General features: G+C 41.6%; 2 protein-coding genes across 12 annotated transcripts; one reads left to right on the top strand and one right to left on the bottom strand.

Moving 5' to 3' along the window:
* Positions 1–1,584: 1,584 nt before the first annotated feature.
* hnrnpk (heterogeneous nuclear ribonucleoprotein K) lies at positions 1,585–12,888 on the bottom strand. Of its 9 annotated transcripts, none has more exons than XM_078396179.1 (15): positions 12,764–12,888; positions 10,668–10,773; positions 9,165–9,262; positions 8,971–9,027; positions 7,853–7,896; positions 6,829–6,901; positions 6,565–6,678; positions 6,080–6,208; positions 5,178–5,512; positions 4,638–4,689; positions 4,307–4,322; positions 4,159–4,226; positions 3,220–3,389; positions 2,540–2,599; positions 1,585–2,112 (listed from the first exon to the last, which is right to left on the bottom strand). In XM_078396179.1, exons 2-15 carry the CDS (start codon positions 10,738–10,740, stop codon positions 2,082–2,084), a joined length of 1,320 nt encoding a protein of 439 aa, XP_078252305.1. In that variant the 5' UTR covers positions 10,741–10,773; positions 12,764–12,888; the 3' UTR covers positions 1,585–2,081. The 9 variants fall into 9 exon arrangements, with proteins under 9 accessions (XP_078252305.1, XP_078252311.1, XP_078252302.1 ...); XM_078396185.1 differs by having other exon boundaries at positions 2,540–2,604; positions 6,565–6,688; positions 6,830–6,901; XM_078396176.1 differs by having other exon boundaries at positions 6,565–6,688; positions 6,830–6,901.
* Positions 12,889–13,122: 234 nt separating this feature from the next.
* rmi1 (RMI1, RecQ mediated genome instability 1, homolog (S. cerevisiae)) lies at positions 13,123–23,489 on the top strand. Of its 3 annotated transcripts, none has more exons than XR_013547122.1 (2): positions 13,123–13,323; positions 22,316–23,489. XR_013547122.1 is itself a non-coding variant. In XM_078396987.1 (2 exons), the coding sequence occupies exon 2, from the start codon at positions 15,593–15,595 to the stop codon at positions 17,528–17,530; it is 1,938 nt and encodes a 645-aa protein (XP_078253113.1). In that variant the 5' UTR covers positions 13,123–13,323; positions 15,545–15,592; the 3' UTR covers positions 17,531–17,568. The 3 variants fall into 3 exon arrangements, 2 of the variants coding, with proteins under 2 accessions (XP_078253113.1, XP_078253112.1); XM_078396987.1 differs by lacking the exon at positions 22,316–23,489 and adding an exon at positions 15,545–17,568; XM_078396986.1 differs by lacking the exons at positions 13,123–13,323; positions 22,316–23,489 and adding exons at positions 14,716–15,192; positions 15,545–17,568.
* Positions 23,490–25,181: the final 1,692 nt, after the last annotated feature.

Raw genomic sequence — 25,181 nt, 5'->3', positions numbered from 1 at the left:
CCCTCCCGACATCAGTCTGAAGGGTGGCGACCTGAAACGTCACCCATTCCTTCTATCCAGAAATGCTGTGTCCCGCTGAGTTACTCGTACATTGTGTCTACCCAGGGAAAACTATAGACCAGTTAGGCTGATTGCAGTGGTTTGTACGATTTTATTACTCTGGAGGTTTGAGTACTTAGGCCAAAGTCAGCATGGTTTTTTGAAGGGGTGATCTCACCCGACAAATCTGTTGGAATTCTTCTGAGGAATAGCAAGATAAAGGATGTTGTTTACTTGGACACCCACCACCAAAGACGGAGGGAGTTGATGTTAACATGATATTCATGTTTAACTTAAATTAAAAGCACATTTTGAAGCTGTGTACACAAGACATGATCACTGCCGATGCTACCTCCAATACAAATGAGAAACATTTAAGTGACATCACTAATTGTACAGATAAGGATCTGCCTGGATTTTTAATACACATCCCCCCCCAGCATGGTGCAAATCCACATGCTTGTTACACATGCTAGATCAAGTATGTCAATGGCCCTGCTCTTGACCCCTTGAAACAGTGTGAAGGCAGCTCAATCCTGTCCATTCCCATTCTCGCTGTATATCCAATGATTTCTCCATGCTAGAGAGCAATGTGTTGTAACCAAAGCTGCACAAAATCCTGTATCCAAACAAGGTATGACAACTGCCCTGCTCTGACCACCTGAACCCACAAAGAGTGAACAGATCAGTGCATCACACTCGTCATTTCCTTCATCCAATTCATCTTCACGCGGGGCTTCAAGACGACATATCCTGGACATTCCTCTCTTCTGAAAGAAACAGAAGCTTGAAAGCAGACTAAACTTCCATCAGCTTCTTCCTCACTATCAGACTTCTAAACCAATCACCTCTTTCACAGCTCCTTCCAAGAATTGCCACACTTAACTTGCAAAACATGCAATATTAATGTTCTTTTGCACTTCAATACTTGCATTAGAATCTTTCACCATTATGGAGTTTTATTGTTTGATTGAATGAATGCATAATCCATTCTGAGCTTCATGTGAACAAGTGTGTATGACAAAACCTGAATTTCTTACCAGACTTTCCATCCATATGTGACCAGTCCTGGACTTGGTTTAAGTTCTCCAACAAATCATTACATTACCCAGATGTTCCCCAATCAGCTTAATAGAACAGCATCTCTGAACTATAGTCAATGGTAACTACTGCCAGGAACAAGTTAAACTGGTAACTGCCCATGTTCCTAATGCCAGGGGGACATTGTTGGCACCCAGTCCAAGCACCCCTAAATAAAGCTGTAAATCTCTTACTCACAATGAGATCTTACCTTCAAAGTGTTTAATTTACTGCAAGTTCATCTCAGCACTTAATTATAAAACTGATCATTCCAAGTTAATACCCATATCTAATACTTGTCATTTTACACAGCATTGGTTATAGTAGTGATTAAAAGGACCTCAAGGGTAACACCGGGATCTTGAGCAAATCAGGATAACATTTAATAATGAGTTATTAGTGGAAGACAAATTTTGTGAGCAGAAGCAATTGAAATTATTCCAATTAAAAACAGTTAAACAGAGGCAGGAGTTCATCCAGTTTAATTACTAACCAGTAAATTGCTGTGTTTCTCAGCTGGCAAAAGTATGATGAATAATCTATCCTCAAGCAAAATATACACGAGTTTAGTTTACCTAGTTTATTTTAAAAACCATAAAATGTTCCTTACAAAACAAGATTGCATTCTGCACATGTACTGAATGGATCTGGCACATTTAAACTACCAGCACTATTGTCCATAAACAGTGTACATCTTATGTTACCATAGTTACAGGAAATACAATAAACCACTGAAACATTTAGAACAAAACAAAGCCCAGAATCCACTCCACTTTTGGAAAATTCAAACTGTCTAAGCTGCGCTAAGGTTCACTAATTAAAACATTACAAATGATCAAAAGCAGAATATAATCAATGCTTCCAGTGTGATCTAAATAAGCAGAGGAATGTTGGCTCTTCAAACAAAAGCAGTGACAAAAAAAAAAAAAAAGCAGCGATCCTTCAATCTTCTCCGCTTTGTTTTATAAGAACTGCCCAGAGTACTGCCTCACACTGTGGAGAAAAAAAGGACACAATTAGCGTTGTGAAGCATTTATAAAGGTCCCTCACCTTACTTTGACCCACATTACTAGCTTATTCAAATGCACAAAATAGTAAGCCATAAACCCTTGGTTTAAAATTTACATCAATTTATAAACTAAGGCATTTCACTGCAACAGGCCCATAAAATGCTTGTGAATGTTACCTAATCCTGACCAAAACAAACTATCCAATATTAAACATGAAACTGTGCTCACAACATGCAATTAAAACAATTCACTAGTGCTGGGTCGAAATTTTGATATACTGAACTTCTAAAGGAAATATTTGCCTTCAGAGGTCAACAGCAAGGTCGCACACCAAATTGTTCACAAATCCAATTCCCCAAATCTGACCCTTTCCACCACCAAAATAGAAACGTTCCCACTAACAAACTGACCTTTTCTCGTGTGGAGCTGCGGTATCTGAACGCACGGTCAGCGCAAAGCGGCTGCTGTAGCTGCACTGGGGAGAAACCAAGTAAAAAAAAAATAAACCAATTTGACCAAACATTTGTTTTCAATGAATGTTCGGATGCGAGTGCAGATCAATTCGACCCAGCACTAAAATTTCAGTTAATCAAAGCTTGCGTGTGTATATATATATATATGAAAGGACAGCACAGCAAGATGAACAGAAAATGGTAGTTTGCTGTTGCAGAACTTGTGGAAGAATTTAAACTTATTGGAATAAAAGAATTAAGAACTTTCTGGAGAGTTATGACCTGCGCTATATGGCAGACTGTGATTTGTTGTCAATCCAACTGTCCAAAACAACAAAATCACTAGTCTTCCACACAGAACCAGACCACATTACAAGTTGACTGAACTACACTTAACAATGAAATCTCATTAAATATTAACTAGTGATGGCAAAAACAAATCAGATTCACAAAAGGCATGTTTACAGTTAAAACAGAAGATGCCATTTACAGAATTTGTTGCAATAAAGCAGGTCACCAATTTAACATTAAAAGCAGATCTAGGAAGGTTCAGAAATTTGAAAGATGCACAAGTGTCAGTGTAGCACGTTAAAGGTACCCATTATGGTACACAAACAGTTCATTAAGTTGTTACTTACCTGTTTTGCAGCAGATACTGTGCATTCTGGATCTGGTCCTGTGTGCCTGTGATGGTGATTATGCGATCCTCAGAGCCTTCAAGTGGTTCATCAATCTTGATAGATGCTCCTGATTCATGACGAATCTGTTTTATTCTCTGACCTCCTTTACCAATTATAGAACCAGCCAACTGTAGAAGTGTAAAGGAATTACTTATTGTACAAATTCAGACTGCTGTACAAAACATCCTGAAACTATTTTGTTGTTATAATCACAGGCTGTACATCAATGCAAGGACAGCTCTGATCAACTATAGATTCCGCAACAGACCTACAAATTCCCAACATTAGACCCTGGACTCACAGCCATGGGGGTAAAGGGTCACCACTTTTCTCTCATCTGCCCCTCACATCACCATAACATTCCCTCCAGTCAGGTTTAAATGATGCAAATACAGCTATTCCATTCAAATGAATGGGAGAAACTGCAGGAGGAAATACAAGTGGCCTATTTAATTTTCTCTCTTTTGGTATATTTAGTCTTTCAAAAATAATTATTAACTTGACACTCATGACAGCTTTTGCAGCTGGTGAACCTCGATCTAAAGGGAAAATCACATGCAGCTAGTTCTGTGGCACCGAAAACAATTATAAATCTGCAACTTGGGAAATCCTTCTAGATAATACTAAATGTTGGTGATATGCTTCATATGGAATTCTGTTCAAAGTATTACGACATCAACTGTATATTTTCACAAATACTACAATTCTTGGGAGCTTTTATTCAGTTGTATATATTTGTTAAAGATTAAGAATTAGATGTGGGGTAAATTAAAAAAAGGCAATTGATAACCCATTAGTTCTTATGGTTCGTTCAAATGCTCCAATTTTAACCAAACAGAAAAGATGCATATAGATAAAAGATCAATGGGAAAGTAATAATAAAATGACAAATCTTACATCTTTGGGGATTGTGACTTGTGTAGTAATAATTGGCCCTCCCAAGTCTCCATATCCACCACGGCCACCTGAAAAGGGGGAAAAGGTTACCCAAAAAGGAACTTGTTGACCTCGTGCCTAAATAATGAAGGATTTAAATCAATCTTACCATATCCAGAACCACCCTGTACAAGCCACGTGAAGAGGAAGGAAGGAAATGGACAATATTAATACACTTGTTTTCACAAACAGGGCACTCTTTCCACAACCCATAAGCTACAATGTTAGAAGTTTAAGTTATAAAAATCCCACTACTTATCTAGTGTGTTCACCATCGTTTTGTAATTCTGCATGTTAGTTTGTTAAAAAAGGTTAAGAAAATCTATTCAAATATCAATTAATTCTGCACAAATATCTACGTGCATTGATTGTACAATTATAAATTGACACACATTTAATTATTGTTCTAAGAATAGTTTCTTGCAAAAGATCTGACTTACCATGCCATCGTATCGCTCAGACATTCTGTTCCTGCCATAGAGAGTACGGTCACTACAATGAAATAGGAGCTATTTGTAAACACAACAACTGCCCCAAATCCAGACTACTTTGGCAAGTCAGGATGGTTCAGTTTGGTGTCAAGAAATATAGCAAATGGTTCTATTAATTTTACTTCAACCTCAGCCCATTAAAACTGTCCCCCGCAAGTTCACTGTTAAACAACCTATCTTGATTGAACTAGTTATGGTATATCCTGTCCATAGTACTCAAAAATATTTAGACTGCCCAATGGCACACTGGTAGATATTTTATCATTACGTCTCAGCCATACATTTGAATGGGTACAAGAAGCAAACAGTGATTTTAACTAATGCCAAGTATTCAATATGAAAATACAAATTTAACACAATTTTGTTACCTTCAAATAAAAAACCCACAACAACCATTTGAAGTACACAAGCACTTATTACAATTCACACTAGCATTGCTTAATAGAAAGCTCAATCCTTCAGCTTACCAACATTTATTCAAAAACTCACCCTCTGGGTGGCGGTGGGGGGGGAAGAACACGACCACCACCTCTGCCACCTCTTCCAGTGCGTGGCATAGGCGGAGGACCCCTACGCGTTGGTGGACTCATGTCATCATACGCATCTCTTCTCTGTAGTGGCATGGGCCGTCCCACCCGTGGCATTCCCATATGACCCCTACGTTCATATCCAGGTGAAGGAGGATGGGGTCCGCCCCTTCCTCGCATTTGGAAAGGAACTGGACGCCTTCCTCTGTCATCAAACATCATTGTAAACCCACCATAATCGTAGGTTTCGTCATAGAAATTCGGATCATATGGCTGAGCACGTCCTTTGACGGGAGACTTAAAATTTTAAAAAAAATTGTAAATCATAGTTGTGAGTTTTAAACTTCCATCATTTTAAAGCAATTGTTACATGCCACCCCCAGTTTATGGACACCCCACTTGTATACAGTCATATACCCTTTGAGATCAGTGGCATGGATTTGCTGGCTGCTGTAATTTTGTCATATCCAACCCAAAAATATATTTCAGTTAGCACTCGTGTTTATTTTTGAGAAATGTGACCCAACAGACAAGCAGCAATATGTTTAAAACATTCAAGAATTATTAAGAATGGCAAAGATTTAAAATACTTTTTCAGACCAGCTATTCCTATGAGACAATATATCTCTGCAGGCATTCTGACTTGCAGATACAGAAATGTTCACAGGAACAAAACTGCCATAGCCCAGAAGATCTGTACTTCAATAACTGCCCCACGGCATTTTAAATGCAACTAATTGCCCAAGAATAATTAAGATAAATTCTGCTCTTAAACAGTAACTCAACCTTCCTCTGCAATGTCCAACAAACGGCCAATCAAAGCAAGAGAATTAAGTGTTTTGTCGCACGTGAAATAGTACCCACCTCTGCCAATAAGCCGAGGATAATCTTGATGCATTCAACCACTCTATCAGGCTTTCCACCAAGGAGAACTACTCTATCGGTTGAATGAGGACAACATTCCTGGAACAGTTTGATAGTTGTCTGTGTGGTCTGAAAAGAAGGAGAATTTTAGTACAAGCACTTATTTTATAAAGGGACTAGATATCAAATGGTCATTAGTTTGGATAGTTAGAATGGCCATTGGAGAACCTAGCCATACCTCATAAGTCAATAATGATTTTCAGGACGGAGGACTCACTGCCAGGTCCAGCTCACCCGCCAAGAATGAAAGGAGTGAGACGGAGGGTGTTAGATTAATGCTTATCTAAGTTATATTTAAGTGCTAATGAATAGCAATACTTGTGCTGAACTGTATACAAAAAGACCACTGTACCTGTGACAAATAAAGTACCATTAAAATACCATTAACGTTTAAAATTACTCCAAATGAGTTAAACACAACTTACTTCTCTTAGTTCCTTTATCTTTACTCCTTTGACACCAATAATACTTCCAGCTTGGCTCTGATGAACTAACATACGTAGTTCACAGTCAAAGTCTTTTCCTTTATAGTGTTGGTACTGTAGGGTCAAAAGTTTGACAACAAGGTATAAAATTCTTGAACTATAGTAAATGAACCTACTTAAAATTAAAATTCCAGGCTTAGATAAGCTTAAGGAGCAAAAGCCCAGTATTCATTTAACCTAAACCATCTCCTGAACTCAACTCACCTCTTCCAAAGTTGGGATGATCTTCGATAATATGTCACCAATTGTCTCAATATCTGCATTTATACTCAATATGCTGCCAATCATTTTTTTGAAACCATTAACGATTTAAGGAGGAAGGAAAATAAACAAGTGAGTAAGCCATTCATAGCATGCTGAAACAATGTCAATATCAATATCATTACTTTAAAATTAATTTTACAATATTTAGTAAACCCCATTATAACTATTTACAAGTAAACATGCAAATTTAACTAACTAACATTTCAAATTAAATCAGTTTTGTAAAAAAAAAAATGGATAACTGGAAGGGCTCAGATTAAGTGGGCAAGAAAACGACGAATAGCTGAGAGCAGAAAAGTGGAAAATTCATTTTTCCCCACCACCAGTAATTTGAGAAACCCCTGGAAATTAGCAATTTTGGCACACCTTCTCATAGGCAAAAGCAGAAGAGGTATGTGAGTATCATGGAGAACAGTATTAAAAAAAGTGTTTGACAGAAATTTGGAGAAAAGTTAAGAAACTAGTTGTGGAAACAGCACTACTATGCCCCTGTAAGAAATCAATACAAAACAAAAGACAAAACAATGAGACAGAACAAATGAAAGTTGGTAGTGGGTGACAATAGTTAGCTTGGAAAAACTATGATAGGCAATGGGTGTGTCTGGGTGGGGGTGGGGCACGGGTGGGGTGGTAGGAGGGGGGAGGGAGGGGGGGAGGGAGGGAGCAAGGTGGGCCACAAGGACAGTGCAAGAAAGGCAGATTTAACAAATGATTAACAATGCAGCAAAAATGCAACACTTGAAGCTGTGCTCCTTCCATTAAAATGAATTAGTGGATTGCTCTGGGTGGGCAACTCACGTAATAAAGACCAGCCACAAAAGACTTAAATGGGGAAAATAGACAGAAAATAACTTGAACAGTACACTTTCTATAAGGGGCTACTAATTAATAACAACAAATTCAGGTTATAAGATACAATTCCTTGTTCTAATCAGGCAGTGAGTCATAAACTGTTGGGACATACCGCTCGGGGCCACTGCTGTCTGGGACTGATACACTGGCATTGTACTGCATTGGTCACAAAGGCGTTCGTGGTTGTTGGCATTGGGCAAGGGCATTCAGTGACGTTCAGGTATTGGTGCCCATTTGGCATTTGAGCACATTATGGGCATAGCCAACCAGGGTATTCAGATGGGTGTTCAAGGGACAGATGGGTCAACGTCATGATGGGCAACGCAGGGAACAAGTCGATCCAGTACAAGGGCAACGGAGATAAATGGCCAAAAAAACAAGGAGAGGGAAGAGGGGGGAAAAGGAGTAAATTTTAATTGAATTATATTATAAAATCTATTCTCATCACTCTATAAATATATATATAACCTTTGTACAGATTTCTGAAGACACTACACAACAATGGAAGTACTTCATAACTGCACTTTTAAGAAAAACAGTTAAACAATATTCCTCACAAATACAGGAAAAACTATGTTGAGTAATTCAACAAATCTTTTAACATTAAACCTAGCTGCTAATGGGTATCTATTTATACTAGTTACTCAAATTCTGTTTAGCTTCATTTTCACGAAACATTGCCTCCCATTATCTTTGGAAACAGTTAACACTGTTCTATACCCAATTTCATATCAAGCATTCTTCTTTACATAAAGCAGTCTTTGTCCTTCACGTACATCTGAATAGCTGTTGAAGCAAGAACAGATGGACATCTTTAAAAAAAAATTTAAGTTCTGATTCTGGGACACTCCGGATTACACCAGGCACCTGCAATGTTTCTCCATTTAATATTTTAGTTCACATAATCCGGATATGCTACAATTAAGGAAAACTAAACAATTATGGACACCTTACATGAAACTCATCCATGATAAAATTTTAAACTGCACTCCTCAGAACCAGCCCAGACATTTGTAAAGAAAGCTTAATGGTTCACACACATTGTTATAAATGACTTCCATAGACTTCCCAGAACAGCATTATTAACTCATTTAAAAATATGTCCAAATTTCATTGACTGTCTAACAATGCATTTACAAATTATATTTTTGAAGATTTCAACATTACAACTATTGTTTGGCCAAAATGCATAATCTAAATGAATTTAACCTGCACTGTAGATATACTCACGTCTGTGCGCAATGACTTGATATTTTTGCCACCTTTTCCAATCACTGCACCAGCATTCTTTAAAAACAAAATCATAATAGTATCCTTAACAAATGTGTTAACAACACATTACTACGGTATGAACACATTGATTGCTGTGACAATCATTAGAAAGGCAGGATAAGTATGCTGGAAACTGGAAAAGGCCACCTTACCTTACTTTGCAAGAGAAGCCGTAGTTCCACACACTGGTCATTATTCCGAGACCGCTTAAAGGCTTGTTCTCCATCATGGTCCTCAGCAGGACGTTTGCCTGAAAGTTTTGCGTGTTTTTAAAAAAAGATATCAAGTTTCGTTCGGTGTTTTTGGCTTACTAACTTTAGTTTCAGATTATGCTACTTCCACTTACCTCACATTCAATGGAAAAAATATTGCAACATATCTCTTACTTGACTTGCCAAGACAAATTTGGCCATATGTAACTAAACAGTCTCAGAATTACAGTTTCTCAAATTTTAATCGCATTTAATTCTAGTTAACGAGACCAGCAATAAAAGCTAGGGTACAAAATGACAGAAGCTGTCTTGGGTACAAAATGACAGAGGCTGGTTAGTCAGCATTTGGGTAGAGAACAGAAAGATTAAGAAATTTAGACTCTTTCACAGAAAGTATTAAACGCCTCATTTTCTTTAGATTCTGACATTTGTACCTGGAGCTTCAATTTTGCAGCCAATTTTCAATCTAATCTTTACAGCAAACAATTAACATTGGATGGGTATTTGACTTCAGACATGAAACGGTGGTAACCAAAGCTTCTGACATAAACTAAAGCAGACCCAATCAATAATTTACTACTTCTTAATGAGTTCTGGAAATAAAAAGTGGGACTGGGCTAATATATGGAAATAAATCAAATCAGGGGGAAATCAATGGTTATTAAACCACAAGGGAATAGGTAAACCATTGGACAATTCAAGTCGAGTAGATGAGGAAGTGGAGTCCATGCAAGCAGAGCTTGGATAAACTGAAAGCTGAGTTGTTGGCACGGGCATACAAGGGCACAAAACAAAGGATTTGATGGCAAATGAGCTGAGATACAAGCCTAACATGGAAGCAAGTCTGACCACACTTGTGGATAACAGAAGCAAAAGTCTAATGAGAACCCCAGGCTACGTAGAATAAACAAAAGCACCCATCGATAAGGGGATGGAAGAATGGGTAAGGATGAACAATGTAGCGGGCCACTCGTGTGCTTTAAAATGGGTCTTGTATGAAACTGTTGAGAATTCACCCCGAACACAGGATGAAGTTATTACCAATGGGGCAGGGGAGTCAATTGTCCAAAATCAGAATAGGATGCAAGGAAAGATTTGTGATCAGATAGGGAAAACAACTTGTTACCAATATTGTGGCTTCTACTGTATCCATTATAAGCTTTGCACTGCCCAATTTCCTTACACTCTTGCATGGAGATGCCATTCCTAGCCTCTGCTTTCACTTAGGTGTTCATTTTATGATTGGTCTGTAAAACACTGATTAAACTGCACATTTCATCAATCCATTAAAACATCCAATAGCAGTAACAATATCAACCCATTAAAATATCCAAATACAGAGGACTGATAGAAAAAAACAAGCAATGTTCATATGCGAGTTTTTAAATCAGCCCTTAAATCGAAATCTATATAATAAATGGGGGGAAAAAAAGGAAAACATACAAGAACCAGGGCTAAGACTACTACCGTTGGTCTCTGGGCTGTTATACTTGATGTCTTGCTGATCAGTCTCCATTGTAAGTGAAGAATTTGCCAGAATGCAGCTGACCTGTAAGACAAGATATTTTCCGAGTTATTCTGTAGAACCATCCAGTCCCCTCATACACCAAGTAAACCCTTCACCATAAAAACTCTGACATTTTAAAGCCCCAAATGTAAGGCTCATCATTAAATTTAACCATTAAAATCGCCCAAACTGACTTATGCTGTTCAATGGGTTACATTTGTATGTTTATATTTGCTTAATTATTAGAAGACTAAACAAATGGAAATAGTCACACAAATTGCTGACAAAGGCAGGCATCCACGTGATTATTTCCGTAATAAAATGGGCCCTGAACTCTGTCATCCTACTTAATTGCAAGTGTTGAAAACATGAGATCCAAAGTTAGCCATGGGATCTAAACTTCAGAGGGTCGAAATCCTTCTTCAGATCGGAGAAAGGACTAGACCCGAAACGTTCACCATTCCTTCTCTCCAGAGATCCTGCCTGCCCCGACGAGCTACTCCAGCATTCTGTCTATCTTCGGTGTAAACCAGCATCTGTAGTTCTTCCCGACACGCCAATATATTATTTGAAGCCAGTCACTGATGTCACATTCCAAAATGCTCCAGTATTTTTTTCAACGCTTTTTAACCCTTCCTAACTGCTCCAGTAATTTTTCAAAGCTTTTAAACCTTCACTGCCTAATTCTTCCCAATGGGTCTATTTTTTTAAAAATAGATCTACTACACGGAACAGCCACTGGCAGACTGAAACGAATTCCCAGCTATTTTCAGAACAACGCGATTCTGAACAGATGGTAAATTTCTAATTGTTCACATCGGAAATTAAACACGTGGCGCAAAACAAAACGAGAAAGCGCTTGATTAAATCCGGCAGCCCAAGCGTCGTTATGATAATGGGTGCACCTCAAAACATGAAATACACAAGGGTCATAATTAGGGAGTAAGCATATTACGACCTTAACCAGAACAGCCACTTACACTCTAAAAGTGGCTAGACCAAACCGGCGGAAAACGGTCTCTGTCGCTACAACTTCTCCGCGATGACGGGGCAACGCAGGCAGATGGCTGCACACTACACTCGCGCCATCTCTGCTCCGCTCAACGGCTGCAACGTCTCACCTTAAAATGGCGTCGACTATGAGACAGCGAAATGTGCGGAGCGAAGGGGTTACTTCCGGCGCGGCGGCTGGAGCTGCCCCCGGCCGATTCCCCTCCTCCACCCCCCCCCCCCACATGGCACACCAGGCACCCCTCTTCCCTACCATCATCTTCTAGGCACGACACCCCTCCCGCTCCCCATTTCGTCAGGCACGACACCCCCTACCTCCCCCCATCTCCTCAAACACGACACCCCTCCTGCTCCCCCCCATCACCTCTGGCACGACACCCCTCCCGCTCCCCCCCATCTCCTCAGGCACGACACCCCTTCCCTCTGCCGAACTCCCCCTCCTCCGGCAAGACCCCTCACGCCGAAACCAAAGAGCTTTCCAGAACCGAGACGTTCCAAAATCAACCGCCACCCCTCAAAATGGCGGCGCGTCAGCCCAGCCAAGAGGCTCGCATCGATTGCCTCTGCCTTCGCCGAGAGGATGGGTGGGCCAACTAAACCCGCCGCCATTTATCTCGTGACTTGACAAAGAGGAAGAGTCCGTGAATTACGACGGCACATGTTCTAACTAAGGCCACACAACAATTCAGGCCCGCATTCCAGGCGAATTGGTTGTGTTGGAAGACGAGATGAGGCGGGCGGAGGTCAATTTTAATTATTTTGAAAACAATCCGCATTTCCACCATCTTACGATGCGCCAAGTATTGGCTTGAATAAGAGCTGACTAAACCTAAAATGTCTGCCGCGCCGCCCTGCACCGCCCCCAACTTCCCACATCACGGTAGAAATGCGTGCCTTTCAATTATACTTCGCACAAAATCACAATACCGATATTTGTTCCTTTTTAATGAATTTCAAAGCCTTTGCTTTTAAAAAATCGTCGAATAAATTCGAGCTGAATGCCTTTAATCTCCCTACTTACCTAAGATATCGGCTGCGAAAGGATCGGAGCTGAGCTTTAGACCGAAGCGAAGCAAAATGGATCGCTGTGGTGCGGTGGCGAGCGTTTTACCCAGGAGCCCCAGCGGCGGCACGGCCCGCCCCTTGGGCCCGCGCTGATTGGCCCGGACACAAAGCATTCTCCTACACACATGACGTAACTCGGGACACAGCGTGCTGCCATTCGCTGAGACGCGCATCAATCGTAGGCGTCACACAATCTGCACTCTTGTCTCTTTTTTTAATCAAATTATTACATAAAATACATAAAACATGATTCCTGCAGAGGTTTTTAAAGCTTTATTCACTTTTAATAACTGCTTATAACCAAGGTCACGTCAAGTCAAGAAACGTCGACCAACATGAATGTTTCTTCAGAGATTTTTTTTTGTTGGAGGGCGCTTTGGTAAAAGCCAACGGACGGCGAAGAAGCGTCGCGATATTCGGCGGCGCCGCCGCGTGTTTGGTGCGCATTTTGGGCGCTGCGGTTTAATGGCGGACAGCGCGCTGGAGTAGGGAGCGGCGGTCGTGTGGTGGACCTTGGTTGGTGACAACCTTTGTATCTGCTCAGTGGTGGTCGTTATGGGAAATATCGCGCGAATGTGACATTGCTTTAACTGATAAGTTTTCCATATTAGTCCGCATAGATTAATAAATAGATATGTTTCAAATAGATTCCATCACTACATTGGTTTAAATACTTTCCTCTGACTATTACAATGGCGACGTAGTTCAACTGGTGCTGTGTGATTGTGGTGTGTTTTGCGTCCGCCCGCTACTCCGTTCTCTTTGTCCTGAAACAGGTTCTCGACGCGCTGAGCTCCTCCACCAGGACGTGTTTTTAACACGCGGTAGTTAGGGCAATCTTAATGGAGAGAGACGTTAAGACATAGATAATACCTTTCACCAATGCGCCCAATTTGAAACATTCTCTGCACAGGACAGTCTAATTAACCGGATGGGTCCCAATATCATCTGTCGTCACTGATACTGGAAAGTTGAGAAAATCCATTTCAATTTCCCTCCTGCGATAGATAAAGTTCTATCGTATCGTATAATTAGAAATGTGGATCATATGAAACAATCACCCTTCACGAAAGGTAGTACGCTGGAAACAACTTTTGACGGTATTGGCGTGAAATATTGTCATGTATATCTCGAGTAAGGCAGGGTATGGTTTTTGATAAGTAAATGGCAGCGTTCGTTATGGGGCAATCTTTTGTGTGGCCTAGTAGTAGGTAGATACAATGATTCGGCATTGAATCCAAGGGAGAAATCGGGAATTGTATAAGGTTGAATTTCACCTTTACTTATTCCCATGCACGCAAAGTAATAAAGAAAATCTTACCAAAAGTATGGGAGTTGGAGATTGAACTGTGTTTTTGTGCTGGAAGGGGGAAATCCTGAATTCCCTTGCGCCCTTGAAACAGTAACATTGAATCTTACAGTTTACTACATTGAATGTCAGGTTCTGAAAGGAAAGTTGATCTTACTGCCACAATCATTAATGCAGACAGAAAAAAACATACACATGTGATGAGTGAGTGGGACTTATTTCTCATGAGTAAAATTTGATTCTTCCCATAATTCCAGTTCTAAAATGGGCTTTGAATGGTAAGGGAGAAGATGTCAGATTATGGCAATAAATTAACTGGGATGCCATAAAAAGCTAAATAACCTTTTCATCACGATGTTAGCTATGTAAAAAATTGTTTCCATATGCAACTGGAAAACGTTAATCATAATTAGTGCACTAGCAATGACATAACCTGCAGAAAAAGCCACATCTGTTAGGAGGAATGGAAAAAACCCACTAAAAACAGAACAAAGGAAACTGCCATGGAGGATGGTACAGCATAAAAATAATTTACTAAAAATGTTCATAACTTGGAACGAGTACAACAATTGTGATGCTAAATTAGAGTGATTTGATGCACTCCAATTTATTTAAATTCCTTTTTCTTTAACTGTCTAGTCAGTGATGGACACCAAGTATAGCGCTGGTTGGTATATTGATTGGCTACTATAAATAATCCATTCTGTAGATGGGTGGAAGAAGAATTTGATGTAGATTTATGGGAGAATAGACAGCAGAGGAGTGGGGAAATTGGACTGTGTTACTATCTGCCATGGACTAAAATGGCAGCCTTTTACATTATAAGGGAATGTGCAGAATGTTTAGTTTAGAGATACAGCATGGAAACAGGCCCACCGAGTCCACAGCGACCATTGACCACCTATTCTTCATATCCCACTTTCGCATCCACTCCCTATACATTAAAGGCAACTTACAGAGGGCAATTGACCTACAAATCTGCACACCTCTGGGGTGTGGGAGGAAACCAGAGCACCCGGAGAAAACCACTGTGGTTGCAGGGAGAATATGCAAACTTCACACAGACAGCACTTGAGGTCAGGATGAAACCAGGATCACTGGTGTTCTGAGGCAGCAGCTCACCAGCTGCGCCACTCTGCCATCCTTTTAAAAGGAAAAAAACTTGTTTATTTGCATTTATTCAGCACTTTTTTTAATCGCAGAATTCTCCAAAACATTTAATGAAACATTTCTGAAATGCAGCCTATTTCATTTCGAAAATGTTTCCACTTCATGCTGTCAAAGAAATGTTATTTTAAGTTATGTGGCTGCGTGGGAACCACTGGAGCATGTTACTTTAATAAACTATGTTTTATTGAAGACCTAATCGACCATTAAAATCCAGCTACTATTAGTAAAATCAATGCAGTTTTTTTTGTGATTCTTTAGGTTTCATTATGGATTTTAAGACCGCTAAGTTCAATTTGGAAAATTAAAATGCTTTCTGCAAGAGTCGAAAAGTGGCTGGAAGCAACGTGGCACCTCAAAGTTCCTTCACACTGGCTTCATGCATGTTTAGAGTGGATTGAACAAGAGAACCAACATATTACCTTAACACAGGCCTTTATCAACAAACAAGTTTTTGAGCAATGGCTTCTTACTGATCTCAGGGATCTGGAGCACCAAATTTTGCCAGATGGAATCTCACAAATGCATAAAACTGAGCTCAGTGGATTTTACTGTGTGCAAATTGATTCATTGGTTGATGTCAGTCAAGCTGCTTACAGCCAGCTGCAGAATGTCAGGGGAAAGGACATCACTAATGAACAAGTAACGTCAACACAAATATCCCAGAGATCTTGGGAAGCCAAACCAACTCGAATGTTAATGTTGCAATTAACTGATGGAGTCCAGGACCTCCAAGCAATGGAATATCAACCTATTCATGTCCTTCATTGCAACCTAGCACCGGGTACAAAAATCATGTTACTAGGTAACATTGCCTGCCGATTAGGAGTCCTGCTGCTTAAAGGTGAAAATGTGAGGGTGCTTGGGGGTGAAGTGGAGAACCTTGTAAATGAAAACTGTCAAGAGAGAATACTTGCAAGGTTAATTGGGGAATCAGATGAAGCTACTGTAGTACAAGTGAATACTAATGATCAACATACTGCTGAAAGGACCGATGGGATGTCCCAGCTTCTGGGTCCTTCAGATGATGAGCTATTGGCTGGCTTTGACGATGATGACTTGTTTATGGACCCCAATTTAGATTCTGAAAGTGGGTATGGCAGTAAAATTGGTACTTCAAGCAGTATCTCAGATAGTGTACAGCAGCCAACCAGTACTCTGAATAACCAATGGCAACAAAGCTCAAGAGAATTTCAGTGTGAAAACAAAGAGTTACTAGACAATAATGATGGAGACTTTGATGAGTTTCCGTTGGATGAACTTGATGATGATTTGTTCTTGCAGGATGAATTTAATGCAGAAATTGAGGCCATTGGAGAAAGAAATGAGCTCCCTAACTCTTGTGTGTTGTTCGCAGAGGATCTGCAGGGAAATAATACAAGATGTGTTGTAACAATGAGAGCTAACAGCAAATCTAACCCATTTCAAGAGCAAAGTGTAAAAGCAGATGATGATACTTGTGATCAGAGGTTACAAAGCCATCTAAAACATTTTACAAGTGATAAACATACTGAAAATGCTGAGGAATGTTCTTTGCCATCTAATTTCAATGCTCAAAAATCAAGCAATTTATTCAGAAAATCAAGCATTAACTCCATGGAAAGAAATACCAGTATTCTCACTCTGGAACAGCAATACAAAGAGCATATAGCATGTGAGCTCTCTGACAGTAGACCAATTCATGTTGCTAATTCTGAAAATGGGTGTGTTAATTCTGAAATAATTACAAATTCTTCCAGCAATGGCGGTAGCTTTAAACAAGCTTGCAACTCAAAAGGGAGAAAATATCACAAAGATTCTATCAAATTAAAATCTCCACCGTTTACATATCTAAAAATTCTTTTGGATAACAAACCCGATGTAATAACTGTGGTACAAGTCAAAGGCTTCATTGTTACGTTACTAGACAAGCTTGCAAGTAATAGTGGTGTTTGGAGCATCAGAGCTAGAATATCAGATGGTACTGCCTACATGGATATAGAAATTAGTGATGATTTTTTGAGAAGTCTAATTGGTTTCTCAGTAGATGAAATGAGAATCTCAATAAAATGTCCCACCAAACAGAAAAAAGTAGCTGCAGGGTTGCAGAAATGCCAGCAGGAGTTAGTGGACCTTTGTTGCCTGATGACGATTGAATTCAATCCAGCACTTGCTGCTGCTCGGGTTGTGACTCTCCATGAAATAAGTGTTGAAGATGTGCAAGCATTGAAACGTCGTGTAAATGAAGAAAGGATTGTGTTAGATTAAATGGATGTTATTGCCATGTACTCTTACATGACAGATTTGGAAGATCAGTTTAATCAAATTAAATTTACATGTTTATATTATTTGCAAAATTTGTTTCTGAAAAATAAAGTTTAAAAAAAAATACTTTACATTTATTCAGTTTTAAACCAAGTAGAGTGGAATTCATCCTTTAGTTTATTTGGAGTCCAATTTTTCACCAGATATAAAAGATTATATTAATAGAAAATGCTATCCCATACAAAGGCAGATCTACATGTTGTGCCTATTTTGCTTCTAAGCACTTGATCTATCAGTTTTGATCTAGCACCCTTCCTTTTCAGTATCTGTAGGTTTTTGTTGTTTATCATTACTTTTTTAAAGCTGTTATCTATTAACCTTTTATGATATTCTTTTACTTTGGTAGGACAATTTTCAAGTTAGCAATTTACCGACCAGTGGAATTAGATTTTCCTAAGTTAATTTATCAAAACATCATCATTTTGAATGCCTTAATCATATCTGCCCCAATTATTCCCAATGTAAAGTGCCCCATCTTTAACTTGTCCCTTTGTGTCTCTTTTTGTAACTAGCATATTTGGAGTATTGAGTTTAGTTTTAGTCACCCTGCCATGGGAAGGATGTCATTAGGCTGGAAAGAGTGCCGAGAAGATTTACGAGAATGTTGCTAAGACTCGAGAGCTTGAGCATTATGGAGAAATTGGGTAAGCTTGGACTTTATTCCTTGGAGCGCAGGAGGCTGTGTGATCTCTAGAAGATCACACAGTCTCCTGCGCTCCAAGGAATAAAGTCCAAGCTTACCCAATTTCTCCATAATGCTCAAGCTCTCGAGTCTATATACCTCTAACTATATAACATGATGAGGGGTCTTTTACTCAGGGTAGGGAATCAAGAAACACAGGATATAAGGTGAGAGGGAAAAGTTTTAGTAGAAACCTGAGGGGGTATATGAAATGAGCTGCTGCAGGAGGTAGTTGGAGCAGGTACAATAACAACATTTTAAAAATACTTCGGATGGGTACATCGACGGGCATGGGCTAAATGTGGCTTAGATGGGGCATCCTGGTCAGCAAGGACGTGTTAGGTTGAAGGGCCTGTCTGTGCCGTATGACTGCTTGTTAATTGTCAGATCAATCATGCATTTTAAATTCCCTTCTTTCTCACTGTACATGTAGAAACTAAGAACTGCAGATGCTGATTTATACGAAAGATAAACACAAATTACTGGAGTAACTCGGGAGGTCAGGCAGCATCTCTGGAGAAGCTTTTCTGGAGAAAAAGGCCATCCTTTTTCTCCAGGGATGCTGCCTAACCCGCTGAGTTATTCCAGCACTTTGTGTCATACTGTAGATGCATTTCCCTCCTAAAAGGACTGCCCTTGTAAATTAACGAGTCACAGAGGGCATTGGAGGCCAAATCACTGGATGGATTTAAGAGAGAGAGAGAGCTCTAGGGGCTAGTAGAATCAAGGGATATGGGGAGAAGGCAGGCACGGGTTATTGATTGTGGATGATCAGCTATGATCACAATGAATGGCGGTGCTGGCTCGAAGGGCCGAATGGCCTCCTGCACCTATTTTCTATGTTTCTAAGAGTTGGAGTTCGAATGTAAAAGAGATAGTGAAGAACTATCAGATGTAGATCAACAATGTTTCTTTTAAAGTTCATTGGTGGGAATACCAATTTCTATTAAATCAAATTGCTGCCAGAGTTACCGCAAGTTCCATCTGTTCCCTTGAGGCAAATGAAACTTCACAAAGCGATGGCTTACTGACTACGTTGTATTTGGCTCTGCGCAAGTGGATGTGTCCAGATATTCTGGAAGTGTATAGTGCTATCAGCAAAAGCATCATCACTCATCTCTCATCACTCATCTCATCACTCACCTCAACACTCATCTCAACACTCACCTGCAAGTAGAAGGGTGAAAGGGCGGACATGAAAAATGTGGACCTATCTTGCTGTTGAACTAGATCACATGATTCTATTCACGGTTGTCAATTAAATCAAGACAAGTTACCAGAGTTGCATTGCACCCAGCAGGCAGATCTCTCAGGCTTGTGTGCCCAGGAATACTGTTGCTGAAATGTGGATAGAAACATAGAAAACAGATGCAGGAGTAGGCCATTCGGCCCTTTGAGCCAGCACCACCATTCAATAAGATCACGGCTGATCATCCTAAATCAGTACCCCGTTCCTGCTTTCTCCCCTTATCCCTTGATTCCATTAGCCCTAAGTGCTAAAGCTCACTCTCTTGAAAACATCAGTGAATTGACCTCCAGTGCCTTCTGTGGCAGAGAATTCCACAGATTCCACCATATGTCAGTCCTGCCATCCCGGGAATTATCTTGATGAACCAATGCTGCACTCCCTCAACAGCAAGAATGTCCTTCCTCAAATTAGGAGACCAAAACTGCACACAGTACTCCAGGTGTGGTCTCACCAGGGCCATGTACAGCTGCAGTTGGACTACCTTGCACCTATACTCAAATCCTCTCGCTATGAAGGCCAATATACCATTTGCTTTCTTCACTGCCTGCTGTACCTTCATGCTTACTTTCAGTGACTGATGAACAAGGGCACCCAGGTCTCGTTGCACCTCACCGTTTCCTAATCTGACACCTTTCAGGTAATAATCTGCCCTCTTGTTCTTGCCACCAAAGTGGATAACCTCACATTCATCCACATTATACTGCATCTGCCATGTATCTTCCCAATAGTAGTCAATTTATTTGTCACATACACATAAATGTGCGGTGAAATGAAAGATTACCCACAGTCCAACAATAAGATCAATAAAAATAAGCAATAAAAATATGCAATAACACCCACAATCATAAACCAACACCAAACAAAAAGAAACATCCATCACAGTGAGTCTCCTCCAGTCACCTCCTCACTGTGATGGAAGGCCAGAATGTCTTTTCTCTTCCCCTGCTGTTTTCTCCAGCGGTCAGGCTGTTGTAGTTGCCACGTCGGGGCGGTCGTGGCTCCCAACATTGAAGCCCCCGCCGGGCAGAGAAAGGTGAAAGGTCCGCAGCGGGCCGACCCAAGCCCCGCGATTCGGGGCGGGTGAAGACGCTACCGCTGCTGGATCTCCCGATGTCGGCCCCCACCCAGGGGCCTGCGAGCTTCCGACGTCCATGCGGCCCGCGGCCCACAGCCCGTGGCCGAAGTAGCCTCCGGAGACGAGTCGCAGCCGCACTCGCAGCCTCCGAAGGCAGCCAGCTCCACAGATGGTGAGTCCGGTCCGCGGGCTCTGCGAACTAAAGCCCAGGTGGTCCCAGCTGGAGGCCGCCAGCTCCAGGTGTTTGGCCGATGGTAGGCCGCAGCGGGAACGGAGACACGACCCAGAAAACAAAGGTCGGGTCTCCGTTTGGAAGAGACAATTTTACAGTTCCCCCCCACCCCCACCCCACCCCCCCCCCCCCCCCCCCCCCACATAACACACAACCACAAAAAACACTACATCATATCTAAACACTACAATTAAGACAAAAAACACAAAAGACAAACGGACTGCAGGCAAGCCGCAGCTGCTAGGGCAGCGCAGGCGCAGATGAACTCACCCAACCTATCCAGATCCCCCTGCAGCCTCATAGCATCCTCCTCGCAGCTCACACTGCCACCCAGTTTTGTGTCATCCGCAAACGTGGAGATGTTATATTTAATGCCTTTGTCTAAATCGTTAATATATGTTGTAAATAACTCGGGTCCCAGCACTGAGTCTTGCGGCACCCTGAAAAGGACCTGATAATTCTTACTCTTTCCTTCCTGTCTGCCAACCAGTTCTCTATCCATGTCGATACCCTACCCCCAATTCCATGTGCTCTAATTTTGCACACTAATCACTTGTGTGGGATCTTGTCAAAGGCATTTTAAAAGTCCAGATACACCAGATCCACTGGCTCTCCTCAGGATCAATTGGGGGAAATGTTCTGGACTCTTGGTGGGTCCCTGGCAGGTGGACTCCCTCCCAGAGGAGATGCGGCGGCACGCGCTGGCAATGCACTTTTTCCAACGGGGCCGCTGCCTTCAAGGAGGTACGTGGATCCCGATGGTGGGCGTCAGCCGTGCCGTCCTGCTGGGGATGCCCAGCTTCTACCAGGACTTGTTGAGAGTCTGGAACCTGGTTGCTGTCGACTGCGCCCCCCCTCCGCCAGCGAAGGGCGGTGGCCCAGGCGTGAGAGCAGCCGGCCCTTGTCCCACCCCACAGGCTGTCAGGGGGGTGCTCAAACGTGTGGAGTACTTGCGGCTGAGCAAACCCCCACTCAGGAAGTACTCGTTGGACCCAGGCGCCGTAATTCTTCCTGGGAGCCGGTCCCACACATCTTGAACCACCTTTCCTCGACACCCTTCATCTCCCTCCGCGACGCAGGGAAGCGTCTCCTGTACGGGCTCCTCCTCCACATTCTGCATTTCATCGCCCTGATCCACCATCCGGACACGAAGTGGTGGCCAGTGTTGCCTTCTGGCAGACCAATTTCCCTCCTAGGATAAATAAAGTGCTGTGCAGTGCTGAACTACTATCTACCTCAGATGCCCCTAGGACTATCCTTGACTGGACTTTGCTGGCTTTACCTTGCACTAAACATTATTCCCTTATCACTGTAAATGGATTGATTGTAATCATGTATTGTCTTTCTGCTGACTGGTTAGCAACAAAAAGCTTTCCACTGTATACGTGACAATAAACTAAACTGAAAATTCTATTGTATCGTATCGTATTCTCTGCAGTTTACGATGTGTGTTGGAATAACCATAATTCTTTAATCTTTTAACAAAGTAGAGGCGCTGGTGCACTTGCAGGATGGGCAGAATGCTACCAGGATGTGACATGGAGCTAGACAAGAACGGACGCGGCGGGCCACCATGAACAAAGACAATGGACCGAGCGGCTGCTGTGAACAAAGACCAGGCGAGCCACCATGAACAAAAACCAGGCGAGCCACCATGAACAAAGACCAGGCGATCCACCATGAACAAAGACACTGCAGCTGCCGGGAAAAAGGACATGGCGGCAGGGCCGTTTTTACAGCATTATGGGCCCCCGGGCAAAGCAGTGTACTGGGGCCCCTACCGTTACTCTCCCCCACCCCCCTTTCCCTACCAACCCCCCTGTCGTGCGGCGAAAAGCACTTACCGAAAAGCACTTAGCGATGGACTTAGGGTGCTACATTGTTGCGAAAAGCACTTACAGATCGAAGTGAGAAGCACTTAGTGACCGAAAATGTTGCGAAAAAAGCACTTATTGAACCTACATTTTTAAAGTCGTATTTATTTATTGCAAGTCACTTAACATACACAGATCAGCATGGAGCCCCTATGCTCGTGGTCCCCCGGGCAAGTGCCCATCAGGCCCATGCGTTAAGACGGCCCTGCATGGCGGGCCACTGCCTGCAGGGGAAGCTCGGGAGCCGCTGAGCTCGGCCCCGAAGTCCGAAGATTAGAGGAGGAAGGAGCCACTGGCGACGATGGACACAAGGAATGGGGCAGTAGGTGAGGGACTGGGGAATTGCTTCCAGTGCCTGCAAGGTCATCTGCAGGAAGTGCCTCCCCAGGACACAGGCGGTCGGGTGAGGGTTGGCAAGCCGAGCCGGCTAAGGAGGACGGAGGAGGCCCTAGAGTATCCTGGAGCTTACCTGGGCTTACCTGGATCGGGGACGCTCCAGTATATCCAGCCTGTGGACCGGACCTTGGACTTTGGACTTTGGACTTTTTATTTTGTAAATGGTACCCTATATGGTGATGGGTGCAAGAATTTTACTGTCCAGTGCATATGTGACAATAAAAACACATTGAACCTTGTGCTGGGCCCAGGACCGGTCATCCAATATATTAATGTCCAGCAATTTAAAGCTGCTTATTAATCTAGATTTCGCTTAGCATGACAATGTAAACATAGAACATAGAAAATAGGTGCAGGAGGCCATTCGGCCCTTCGAGCCAGCACCGCCATTCATTGTGATCATGGCTGATCATCCACAATCAGTAATCCATGCCTGCCTTCTCCCCAAATCCCTTGATTCCGCTAGCCCCTAGAGCTCTATCTAACATTTGCTGTTTACCTGTTTTTTTTTTTAAAAAACCACTTTTCCCAGGGTAATTAGAAATGGATATAACCTTGCCAGCGATGCCTGGATCCTGAAAAATGATTTAATAATAAAAGCATGTCAGATATCTTGCCAGTGTGAAAGCAATGGGCCAGATTTGTCTTGCTGCCCCACCTCTTGATGATGAGACAGAGAAAAGAAGGGTGATGCAGTTACCTCACACAGATAATCATTAAAATTCCAAAATTCGTCTGAAGAAGGTCTCGACCCGAAACGTCACCCATTCCTTCTCTCCTGATATGCTGCCTGACCTGTTGAGTTACTCCAGCATTTTGTGAATACCTTCGATTTGTACCAGCATCTGCAGATATTTTCCTACTTTAAAATTCCAGTGATTGACCTTCATTGTTAAAAGAGCAGATCGTGCTATTTCTTTGAATGACAGACCTCTACTCTGCACCAGAGATAAAGAAACATTTATCCATTCAATTACCACCTACTCAAGATTTTTAATCCTGTTCAACAAACAATTCACAGTCAGTAACAAGACAATAATAAACCTGCTCCGATACTTATTTACATATGTTTTGCCGCGGCAGCTTTACCAAATTAAACAATGATAAAACAGTAATAGTATAGATATTAACCCATCTTGCAGAAGCTGGAATCTTGAGCAAAAAACAAGATTGATTACCCAGCTGACTTTAAGTGTGGGCAGTGTAAATTCACCAGGTCAGTATTGCACGGTTATGCCTTTTACGATTCACTTTTCAGATCTTCAATAGCTCCTGTGAACCCCCAAAACCTTACTTCAAAAGCTATCTGGTTCCACTGTAAAGATGCAAAACAGTTTGTGATGTGAAAATCAGAATTAAAACACTGATGCTGGAAATCTGAAATAAAAACAGAAAATGCAGTAAACATTCATACTTGGGCATTTTTAATGGAAGAAGGAACAGAGTCAATATTTCAGTTCATCCGACAAAGAATCTTGAACCTGAAATATTAACTCTGTTTCTCTTTACTTAAAGCTGCCTGACTATGAAAGTTTACAGCATTTTCTGTTTTCATTTAAGATTTCTATCCTTGAATCACATTTATTGTTGATTTGAGGTCCGTTCGCTATCTTCAATTGTACCCACTAAATCTGACCTCTTGCTGGACAAGGGCAGCTGGTATGTGGGAACATCACCGGATGCAAGTTTCTTGTAAAGTTACACACAATAGAGATATATCCCTCTGCCTTTGTCGTGATTGGGCCGTGCTCCAAAAAGTCTTTATTCCCCTTCATTTCCAAAGACTTGGATCTATAGGATTTTAATGCATATAAAATATACTATCAACTAAGCCATACTGCAGATACGTCAAGTGAAATTGAGCTAAACACAAAGTGCAGGAGGAGTTCAGCAGGTAAGGCAGCATCTGTGGAGGGAATGAAGACCCATTCTGTCTTCGGGTGGATACCTTTGTAATATCTTCAAGATTCCAGCATCTACAATTTTTTATGTCTCCAAGTCAAGTTGAGTTTATTGTCTTAAAATCAGACAGCACAGAAACAGGCCCTTCGGTCCAACATACCTATGTATTCCAAGATGCCCCATT

Source organism: Rhinoraja longicauda, chromosome 3, assembly GCF_053455715.1.
Source record: "Rhinoraja longicauda isolate Sanriku21f chromosome 3, sRhiLon1.1, whole genome shotgun sequence".
Taxonomy (NCBI): Eukaryota; Metazoa; Chordata; class Chondrichthyes; order Rajiformes; family Arhynchobatidae; genus Rhinoraja; species Rhinoraja longicauda.
The sequence above is the reverse complement of the archived record's forward strand: the minus strand, read 5'-3'. Positions and strand labels throughout refer to the sequence as shown.